Source organism: Lepisosteus oculatus, chromosome 25 (genome assembly GCF_040954835.1).
Source record: "Lepisosteus oculatus isolate fLepOcu1 chromosome 25, fLepOcu1.hap2, whole genome shotgun sequence".
Lineage (NCBI taxonomy): Eukaryota > Metazoa > Chordata > Actinopteri > Semionotiformes > Lepisosteidae > Lepisosteus > Lepisosteus oculatus.
The window spans coordinates 1,535,866-1,547,268 of NC_090720.1; the positions used below are offsets into that span (position 1 = coordinate 1,535,866).

Here is an 11,403-nt window from a genome sequence, read left to right on the forward strand (position 1 = left end):
CTGCACAGTTCTCATACCTGGGGCGGGAGGAGGGATTGAGACAGGAGGTCTGGGGTCCGTGCATGCCTTTCTCTCAATCATTCTTCAGGACTTTCCCTTTCTGTCTCTGTGTGGGAGCATGTGACTCCCCGCTCCTGACCAGATGCCAGTCTGGTCAGGGGCTCCTGGCCGATGCCCATTCATGCAGCTGTGTGGATTGGGGGTGGGGCGGGTTCAAGTCACAGATGTCGGGTCACGAGTTCCTGCAAATAAACAATTAAAAATTAACATCATGTGTTGCCTAACGATGAACACAAAGGCTCATCCTACTCCACCGCGTATAGTATTCGTACACTGAAGGACATGAAAAACACCACACACGCATCGAAGCCACTGACCTTTCTTGTGTTTTTAATGTCTCTCAGTATATACTCATGTAGAGAGAAATAGGTTCATGCACATATTAAACCACTTTAATTTTAAACAACCAGTCTAAAAAAAAGAAACAGTTAAAATCATTTAAAATGAACTTTTGCAACAGCAGCAGGAATAGTCTCTTGCTGGAATTATTCCGGGTTTAAGGACGCCTAGAGAAAACAGAATGGCCCTGTCATGGTTGGGGCTCACAGATCACTAGCAATTTAAAAAAAAAGCCTGTAAAGTCAAATGCCTTTGGACCAACACGGCCTATAAAAAAGCTTCATTTTGTACTTATTCGTACCCTGGGAGGCTTGTGTCACGTGGCAAACCTAAAAACATGGAAAAATGTATGTTGTTTTGTAAAATGGACTTACAGGATCTCTGCAACATGTGCATAGACAAACAGCTATTGCCCTCAGTTCCTGTTTACTTTCCATAAACTCATAAAAGAGCATGCCTTCAGCATGCTGTGTGTAAACTATTAGCTAACCAGCCAGAGGGGGAATCAATATCCGATTCCCGGTCTTCACAAACTTATCCACAAGGCCAAAGGCTATCTCATCTGAGCATGCAGAGCGATTTCCCCCTAAACGCTCTCTCACACACTCAAAGCACAAGGCTGGATGTACAGGCTGTTGTTGTTTCGAAGCTCAGCCATGACATGGGAATTCTGTCTCTGCTTCTGTTTTCTGCTGGCGCGAGTCAGCTGTGACAAAATTCAAGGAATACACTGGTCCTACAAAGGTAAAAAAATATTTCCTTCAGTTTTTTTACTAGTGTTTAAAACAATGTAAAGGATGGATAACTTTCAGACTCGGCACTCGTACACAGAAGTTTCTTTGCATGAGTCTGGACCTCTCTGTAAGTTTCTGATATGACACAGTGTCTAGGCACTGCTCAATGCACAGGGAAGCAATACAGCACAGCAATCCAAAGCAAACAACAGAGGTGAACTTTACAACACTATTTACAGCTAGAGCACGTTTCACCTCACACAATAGTAAGAAAAGTAAGCTCCTTTTCTTTTTTCAGTAGTTTCCTTCGGCTAATGAATGTAAAACAACATTTCACACATTTTGAATTCCGTCTCACTCTTGATTAATAGCATAGGATGAAATGACGGGATGAGTAATAAGATGCGTTCTTATTTGCACTTGCGTGCCATGTGTGTGTCAAATACGTTTGCAAAGTGGAATTTTCCTGCATCTCAGACTTGTTTTTGAAAATGCATCAACTAAATCAATTCTAAATTCGTGCAAATTAACTCACTAATAGCGGGGGGAAATCCCCGAGTTCCCACGGTGTTCTGTTCTCCCACAGGTTTATCTCAGAGCCACCAGGTTCCCGGGTGGGTCAGAATTTTAATTCTACATATTGATAGAGTGATATAATCGATGTTAAGACTGCGCCCCGCGACTCGGGCGAGTCATCTTCTATGGAATCGTATTAAAAAAAAAAAACCCGACCTCGGTGCGGTGCCAGGTCTTTCTCACGATACAGGAAATTAACGCGAACTCCTGCCAGGCTGCGGTGAGCTCGAAGCAGCTCCGTATCCTCTCTTTCAAGAGTCACGCGTGTCTTTTTTCCCTGTCCGCAAGAGGGCAGCCTGGACGAGGCGCACTGGGCGGAGAAGTACCCGGCTTGCGGCGGCCTGAAACAGTCGCCCATCGACATCCAGAGGAAGAGGGTCCGATACAACCCCAAGATGCTGCAGCTGGAGCTGACGGGCTACGACGGCCCGCAGAAGGGAAACTCCCTCATGACCAACAACGGCCACTCAGGTGCAGTAGCGCCCAAGACCGAGCAGGCGACCCCACGCGTGACAGCCCCAACAAATAATCTCCCGTTTATTCTGGGACCACGGCGCCGGCTGAACACGGCTCCGTGTAGCCCGTGAGCTCATGCTCGTGATCCACAGCTGGGTCCAGTGGCCCGGTTCTGCAGTCCCATACCTGCTCCCTCGCGCTGGCCAGGGGCTAGCGTGGTCTCAGAGTAAAGGCGTTTTTGTTCTTGTTTTTTTTTTTAAATGACTGTTTACATGAGCTTTAAACACGCGCGCTGGAAATAAGTTCCTCTATCTGCTTTTAGTGTTGGTGTGGCGCCGCCTGGTGGGAAAACGCATCCAAAGATGCAGCAGGAAACGCAGAAGGATGTTGTTGGTGTGGAGCTTGTTATAGCCCTTGATGTGTTTATTTGACGTGTATAATTTGTACCATAGTGGTGCACTGGTTAGAGCAAGGTCCCTTGGTTCAGTTCTGGGGTGCTATCTGTATGGAGTTTGCATGTTCTCCCTGTGTTTAAGTGGGTTTCCTCTGGATGCTCTGGTGGCACTCGGTATGAGTGTGTGTCTGCCCTACAATGAACTGGTGTCCCATTCAGCGTGTATCTTGCCTTGCGCCTATTACCTACTGGGATAGACTCCAGCTCCCAGCTGGAATAGAGTATATGTATGTATCTGGAAACAAAAATCAAAATGTTGCTGCACAGGGGCCCTGGGTTCAATCCTGAACCTGGGTGCTGTCTGTGTGGAGTTTGCATGTTCTCCTTGTGTTCGTGTGCATTTCCTCCAGGTGCTCCGGTCTTCTCCCACAGTCCAAAGACATTTTGGTAGGTCAGTTGGCTCCTGAAAAGGTTGACCATGATGTGATTTTGTGTGTTTGTGTCCGCGTGTGTGTGATGGACTGGCGTCCTGTCCAGGGTGTACCCTGCACTGCGCACGTTGCTTGCTGGGGTAGACTTCGGCTCCCCCCGTGTGACCACAGCCTTCAAGGCCTTGTTCACTGAGCTCGTGCTGTTGCCGTGGTCTCGTGACTCTGCTGAAGTCCTCCAAGCTGGCAAGGAGTATTTAAAAAGCCTTGGACTGCCTGTTTGCTCTCCTGGTCCGCAGTGTTGTGGAACCCGCCGACCTGTAACATCGCGCCTCTCCTGTCCCCGGTCCAACACACACACACACACACACACACGGATCACTCCAATACTTACCAGAGCCATCGCTGGTGACCCTGGGCTCCTTTCCACACGCCCCTGTGTCGAATCAACAGCAGAAGGGCGGCCGATCTCTTTCCAAAACGCACTTTCGTTCAACTTTGACATAGCAAGCGACCCCAGGAGAAACACTGTCTAATCCGATTTGAAATGCTAACCTGGAGTAGGACAGGGACAGATTCTTGAAAGCGCAGGGACGTTTCCGCAGGATCGTGCTGTTTTGGTTCGGCAGGACTAAAGCCCTAATCCTTGTGTCGGGATCGGTCACTTGGCAACCAGGTACAACTGGCACAATGTTATGGGAGGAAACGAATAGCAGGGCTCAGGGCTTCTGTTCCTAAGTTACATTTTCCTCCTGGATAAAATCCCAAAACATTCAGTCACAAAAGGGGGAGGAGGAAGAAGGAGAGGGGGGAGTACATTACTAATCGTTCTGGGATACTGTCTCCAATGTTATTGATATCCATTAAACACCTCTTCATGTGTGCGCGTTGAACTCGTTAGCGTATTGCCCTCACGCTCCTGATTGAGTCCCAGTCCAGGCTGCTCCCGCTCATGCTTCCCAGAAGCCTTTGCACAGGCGACAGCAGGAGCTGAGGCCTTTTCTCCTCTCTGCTCCCACAGTCCAGATTAACCTGCCGCCCAGCATGGTGATCACCCAGGGCCTGCCCGGCCGCTACACCGCGGTCCAGATGCACCTGCACTGGGGGGGTATGGACCTGGAGGCCAGCGGGTCGGAGCACACCATGGACGGCATCCGGTTCATGGCGGAGGTACGGCGCGATCGGACGAACACGCAGCCAGCGCGGCTCAGCGCGGCTCAGGCCTCCCCATGCCTCCCCATGCCAGCCCCTTTCCCGTTTTTGCCTTGATCCCGCCACGGGGCCCCCGGACTTATTCCTGCTCTGCATCTGTGGAAAGCCAGGTGTCAAAATGCTCATTAACACGGAAATACTAAAGTTGAATAAGGGAATCCCAGCTGCCCTCTCTGCCATGATACCCAATTTCCCTACGGGATTAATAAAGTATTATCTATCTATCTACAATGGCATGGTGGTGATGCCCCTTACAACAACCTGTTGCCTAGTATTGGTAGGAGGAATTATGGTGGATTCTAGATGCAATTGCTGTTTTTAACTTGGGGTGCAAACCAGTCGACCGTACAAACAGAGTCAGTAATTCTCTGTACAAACCGTACAAACAGAGCTCTCACCAGCGTTGCCCGGCGCGGTCTGGCTCCTCACGGAGATACTCCTTCCTGGATAGCCAGCACGGCACGGGGAACTCTTGGAACGGGATTTCAGTTTTCCTCTCATGTGCAGTCGGGCTTGTTTGTCTGCTCAGTGACTACGGTGCCACAGAGGACGTTGCTCTCTGCTGCTGGAGAGCAGAGCAGCCCTGACCTACAGGGCTTGTGCCAAAGGTAGCATCTGGATTGTTTCCACACACATTAAGGCTAACGAACTATAAAAGCAATGCTTTATGACCCCCCAGAACCAAAATCTATTATTTTTATAAATGATTAGACTCATTCATCTTTACAATTTCCCCCTAATTTAACTGTTATGTTAGTACATCGATACAGGATAGTTTGCACTGTGCCGTCACTGCCGGTAGATGATTCTGGACTCTTCCTGTCCCTGGAGAATTCATTGAAACAGGTAGGAGTTTAAACAGACGATGTTTCAGTTCCTCAGCGTTTGAAATAGCCGTGAAATCACCGTCTTTCCTAAAGGTGTCTCGGATTGCATAGCAGGAGAGCCACACAGAAGTGTCGCACTCTGAATGAGTGACGCACAATTGGAAAGAGTTCTTGAGTATGCCTTTTTATTTTTAAAATGTTGTTTTTGCTTTTGTTGCAGTTGCATGTTGTCCACTACAACTCCGACAAATATAAGAGCTTTGCCGAAGCTGTAGACAAACCTGACGGATTAGCTGTGCTTGCATTTTTCTATGAGGTAAACTCACCTTAAGTCTTCTGCTTTCTCTCTCTATATAGATTATATGCTCAAAGTGCTAAGGCTACAATAGTCAGCCCTTATTCCCTCATGACCTGCTTGTGTGTATTGAAAAGGACTATGCACTCAGTTATCCACAGGCCCCTCGAGTTAAAGGAGAGATGAAGATAATTCATCACACTCCACACATACACACACACAGAAACAGCAGTATGCAGCATTGCTCTACATATAGTACTTCATGCCCCAGCAAACAATTATAGTAAAAACAGGGAACACACAAGCTGAAGACAAAATTCAATGACTGAAGCAACGTGCTTGTCTGCTGATTTCAAAAAGCAACAATTAAAAGCATGTCTGCCAAAGGGGTACATTCTTCCAGATGGAAATTTCAGAACACAGAGAGGCTGCGAGAGGGGGAAAGAGTCTGCAGGCTGTGAGCTGGAGAGTTTTGACATACATAATGCAACAGGAGAGAATCTGATCGCTGACCTGGCTGTGATTGGGTCAGCTGTGCTGCGTGGCCTTCAGAGTAACCCAGCACACGGAAGTGTTTGGTGACACACGAAGAAGTTTAGATTCAGTGACGCTAACGTTAACAGGCAGCAGCAAAGCTCCCAGACAACCACTGATCAACTAATCCGGGCCTGTATTCCGTTTGACAGCTGCTTCCCTCCAGGATGTGCTCAGGCTGTTAATAGCAGCTGGTGTAATACAGTTAGAGAGAGGTCAGAGAATGCATCAGCTCTGTAACGCACAGCATCATTTCTTAGATATTGCAACTCAGGGTGACAGCTGTAGCCTGAGTGCTTCTGAATACCACAGTATTAAACAGGCTTCAGTGACAGGCAGAAGGCAGACTAATTAAATGCATAGCCATACTGTGATGGACTATTTGTTTCATTTTTTTTATTTCGGAAATGTATTATTAATGCACAGCGTGAGCAAGGTAGGAGATCTCAGACTAGTTAAGTCCAGCTCCTGCTGCGACACTGCGCACATCTACTGCCATGTACCTGGTGTTCCATATTGATCAGGATTACTCCATTGTATAAAAATTGAACACAATCTTCCTTCCCTTCCAGGACGGGCATTTTGAAAACACTTACTACAGTGATTTCATCTCGAACCTGAAATATATCAGGTATGCAGGTGAGGCAATGTCCTTCGACAAGTGTTTGTTTGCGGTGTACCTCTCTGTGTCTCTCCGCTAGCAGCGGCGGTTTCCCTTGTCCTGTGCTCTGCCTCCTCGCAGGCCAGTCCATGATCATCTCGTCGGTCAACGTGCGCTCCATGCTCCCGGAAAACCTCTCCCATTTCTTCCGCTACCAGGGCTCTCTCACCACTCCCCCGTGCTATGAGAGCATCCTGTGGACGGTGTTCGACACCCCCATCACCCTCTCCCACAGCCAGGTACAGACCGCGGTCCGCCCCTCTCCAGCCGGCCTCCCTGCAGGTCTCCCAGGACCAAAAGCAACAGCCAGCATTTCAGCAGCTGTGTGTGAGCTGTGTAAATGCTTTACTTGAGCTCAGCACTCATTAAATGTGAAGTCCAGTTCGACGCCGTCATGGCGACTTGACACCCATGAGAAGGATGAGCAGGGGGGAGGCCTTTGCCCCATCGAGCTGTCTGGTCCCAGGATTTCATCCGGCCATTTCTGGGAGAATCCCACAGTAACAGCTTCACCAACGTGGGCGAGGTGGTCTGTTCCAGACCCTCACAACCCACCCCCCACAGTCCAGGCTCCTTTACAAGGGGAACATAGAGGGAGGTGAACTATAGGAGCTGTGGGTACGTGCACATGCACATCAATCCATTAGCTTCATTCTCTGCATTGTTCCCCCCTGCTCCCTGTAAGTACCGAATCTATGAACTGGCTTCATTACTCTGCTCTCCTCCCCACTGAGAGCTGGTGTGTGGGGAGCGTTCTGGCGCACTATGGCTGCCGTCGCATCATGCAGGTGGGGCTACAGACTGGTGGAGGTGGAGGGGATCCCCATTACCTGTGAAAGCGCTTTGAGTGGAGTGTCCAGAAAAGCGCTATATACAGTAAGTGTAAGCAATGATAATTCTAATAATTATTGGCCTCTGGCATCACAGCAGTCTGGTCTCCTTCGCTTTCTTGTGTTTGAAAGATCAGAAAGCTGGAAAGCACCCTGATGGACTATCGCAACCAGACGCTGTGGAATGATTACAGGGTGGCCCAGTCCCTGAACGACAGGGTGGTGGAGTCCTCCTTCCTGCCACGGCTGGGCAAAGGCAGTGAGTATGTGGGCACAGAGGCACCTCGGGCTCCAGTCACTAAACCGGCCTGGTCGGTAGCTAATTTCCCAGCATGTACCGGGAAGGGCACTGTTTGACTTTGTGCTGCTGTCTCACTGCGCAGCACTCTCTGGCGCCACCTAGTGGTGCCATCACTGCAACAACACAGAAGACCGACCAGTGTCGGGAATAGGTTTGCGATTAAAAAAAACAAAACACGATAGTTGTGTTTTGAAAAAAAAAAAACACTTGACTTTCCCAAAACACTGAACATTGTAAAGATAAAAAAGCTGTCACAAAAAAGTAATCTTGTATTCATGTGTTATGAATATTTTAGGACTCATAAGGAACACAAAGGGGATGTTTTAAAATGATCCCCTAAACATTTTTGCCATGCTGAATACTTTACTGTATTTTCCAACAGTTACCAGTGCTCAGCCACTGCTTTGATTTTCTTCTAAAAGCAGCTTTCTGCCGCCAAGAGGAGATTGAGTCCAAGTTACTGAAGATCGAGGGAATGATCAACTCCTTGGGGAAGCAGATCCAGACAGGTGAAGACACTTCTGCTGCTTTTGTGTGTCCAGTCTTGAGGAGGTTCACGTCATGTGCTCAGGACGTGCCAGTCACAGGGAGGAGGTGCTGTTAGGAGCATCAGAAAGGTTAGAAATGGGAAGTGATCTTGGTGGCCCTTTTGGTCGACAGCAGCTTGTCGATCCTTGAGATCTCACCCAGATGTTCCTCAAAGTAATCCCCCGGGAACTGTCTGCAACAGCGCAGCCAGGTGGCTTGATCCAGGCACCCTCAACTTCCTGCGTAAGGAAGTGTCTCCTGTTCCCAGGTTAAAGTGCACACCCCTTCACGATACAAACTCCTGGAGAAAAAGAGGTCATATAAGCTCACGAGGAAACTGGGACACAAGTCGTGAGCCTGCTGGGTTTTTGTGGTTCAGCAGAGATGCTGCTGTAACACCTGCGACTTAACACAACAGTGATGCACGACAGGGTTAGGGATGGTTTCGGTGTAACCGAGAGATGAGTTCTGAGGACCAGGAGTCTTTCTTTTAAGAACTGATAAGACGGATGTTTTAAGATCGCACTGGCTCGCCCAAAGCCGCCAACTTGACAACACAGACATACCGAAACACAGAAGGGCCCCCCAGCGGGCAGGGATTCTTCAGGAATAAGCGTGTCTGTGTGTGGTGATACCCAGCCCCACCAGGGATAGAAACACCCCTGGATTCTATTGTAGTCACCCGTTACAATCATTCCTGTACCCAGCTGGTCAAACCCAGCTTATTCGGGCACATGTGGCCGAGCAGCTGCTAATTAAACATAGGGACCTCGTACTCAAGTCATAGGATCTCTTAGGAGTCATTGAGCACTGCCAGAAAAGTGCTGCCATTCAATTATATAAGAAATATAAAAAGAGCTGTATCTTCTACTCGGAATGATCTTGGTGCTGGCTGATGGCGGCCAGCAAAGCGACTGTCTGTGACTGCCTGCCTGTGCATAGTCGTGTGGCACGAAGCTCCGGGCTGCAGCGGCGTGCTCACTCGCACCCTCTCTCCCTCTCCTGTCTCCCAGGCTCCCTCCCAGGACTCCAGCAGCATGACTGTGGTGAGCCCCTCCCTTTCTCTTCGCCGAAGAGCACGTTCCCTCCCGAGACTGCCCTGCACGTGCGCTCGCGAGGCCGAGACATCTCTGACTACTGGCAAAGGCCACAGGCCAGACTCGAGTCAGACTGTGTAGGCGATCACGTGACTAATAACAACCCCGCCCAGCTGGGGAGTCAGCCACAGCAGCCGTACAGGCAGAATAAACAGGACTTTATTAAGGTTCCCCTTGCCCACTGGTGTTAGTTCCGAGCTTTTAAGTGGAAGCTCTTGTCTCGTACATCTTGGTGTTGGAGAGGGCTAATGGACTCTGCTGAGTTTCATCCTCTTTTCATCCAGCACAGTGACTGTCCCATTGCAAGCACGGCCCGTCTGGGCTGTACCTTCCCCACTGTTAGTGCCACGGCGGGCTTGAGCGAGAGGCTGACCCCCTGCCTGCGACGTTAATTCTGTCCCTTGTGCCCAGGCAAGAAACCTCACGCCCCCTTGGTCTTCCACTTCCCCGAGAGGAACACGAAGAGCTACGCCGAGGTGCACCACGAGCACGGCATGGCGCTGTCCTCCTTCACGGCCTGCATGCACATCAAGCTGAAGGCCAGCGGCGTGCACACGGTGCTCTCCTACTCCAGCGCCGGCCACGACAACGAGCTGCTCATCACCGCCGGCTACGAGGTGGGGCTGTGGGTGGGCAACGAGTTCGTCAACTTCCCCCACAGCTTCCGCTCCCAGAACTGGGGCAGCTACTGCCTGACCTGGGCCTCGCACTCGGGGGGCGCGGAGCTGTGGCTCAACGGCCTGGTGAGCGAGGAGCAGTACCTGAGGAGCGGCTACGTGCTGCGGCCCGGGGGCACCCTGATCCTGGGCAAGGACCAGGACGGCCTGCTGGGCATCTCCGACGCCGACGCCTTCGTGGGCCACATGACCGACGTCCACGTGTGGGACTACGTCCTGAGCTCCTCCGAGATCCGGGAGCAGATGTCGTGCCGGAACGGCACCCAGAAGGGGAACGTCTTCAGCTGGGGGGCGACCGCCGTCAGCCTCCACGGAGGGGTGCGGCTCGAATCGGAGGACAGGTGCCCCTAGCCTCGGGACTGGACATTCCTCGGCGCGGCGCTGTTTCAGAACCAGGCAGGTACAGTAGATGACGTGAGCTACGGTAGGCAAACAGAGCAGGAAAGCGAACTTCCGTCAGGTGTGTCATGTCCTCACTAACAGAGGTTAGCTGTCCGCGCACGGCCCGGCTCTCCAACGGGAACGTGCCGCATGGCATCCAGGGATGTGAGGAATCATTACGGTGTTAAATACACTTTGATTTTATCTGCATACGTCTCTAAATCATATCTCTGCATCAACAATAATAAATACAGCTTCAGCAAAGTTTTTTTATGACGGCTCTGCTTTTTATGACTGTTAATGTTTGGCCTCCCGACTTTTAAAATCCAAAAAAGGTGTTGGTATTCAGGTGACGTGCTTTTTGTTAAGTGTGTCAGCAAACACATGCCAGTAATTACATGGTGAGGTGAAGAGTTGAGTTCACAGTATTGACTCAGTTGAGCTGGGAATTGAATTTGATATCAATGAACAGCTCCTAGGTTTTGCTTAATTACTTTTGGCTATTTTGTACACATTGGATACAAATCAATCTGATGTGATTATTTCTGCATGTTCAGCTTTGGAAAACCAGCAATTCATTTTGACATGTGCATGCACACCACGTAGAGGCACACACAAACATACACACATCACGCACAGGCACGCAAAAACATACAGACACACGACACACACAAACATACAGACACAGGCACACACAAACATACACACACACAAACTTACAGACACACACTACATACAGGCACAGTCAAATGTGGACACACACTACATACACAGACACACAAATGTGAACACACATCATATACAGAGGACACACACCACATTTGCATCACATACACAGACATCACACACACACACTCATGTTCTCTTTTGCAAGTTTGCACGGTGACCGACGCTCCATGGTGTGCGTTGAGATGGGACAACAGACCATCTTTCAGGGTTGCCCTCTCTCTCTCACAAGCATCTCTTTGAGACAGTTCAAATGAAAAAGAAACTTTCAAAAGGCAAGCAATAAAGTTTAATGAGGAAATAGGATATTCACAGTTATTTTTAGCGTGATCTCATTTGTGGGAGTG

The 11,403-nt window shown here is 49.7% G+C and overlaps 1 protein-coding gene across 2 annotated transcripts; it reads left to right on the top strand.

Moving 5' to 3' along the window:
• The first annotated feature begins 946 nt into the window (after positions 1 to 946).
• On the top strand, positions 947 to 10,594 carry ca6 (carbonic anhydrase VI). 2 transcript variants are annotated; one of them, XM_015336881.2, is made up of 10 exons: positions 947 to 1,143; positions 1,998 to 2,180; positions 4,009 to 4,157; positions 5,247 to 5,342; positions 6,428 to 6,494; positions 6,598 to 6,755; positions 7,479 to 7,605; positions 8,070 to 8,156; positions 9,189 to 9,221; positions 9,684 to 10,594. In XM_015336881.2, exons 1-10 carry the CDS (start codon positions 1,023 to 1,025, stop codon positions 10,298 to 10,300), a joined length of 1,638 nt encoding a protein of 545 aa, XP_015192367.2. In that variant the 5' UTR covers positions 947 to 1,022; the 3' UTR covers positions 10,301 to 10,594. The 2 variants fall into 2 exon arrangements, with proteins under 2 accessions (XP_015192367.2, XP_015192368.2); XM_015336882.2 differs by having other exon boundaries at positions 8,073 to 8,156.
• The last annotated feature ends 809 nt before the right edge of the window (positions 10,595 to 11,403 follow it).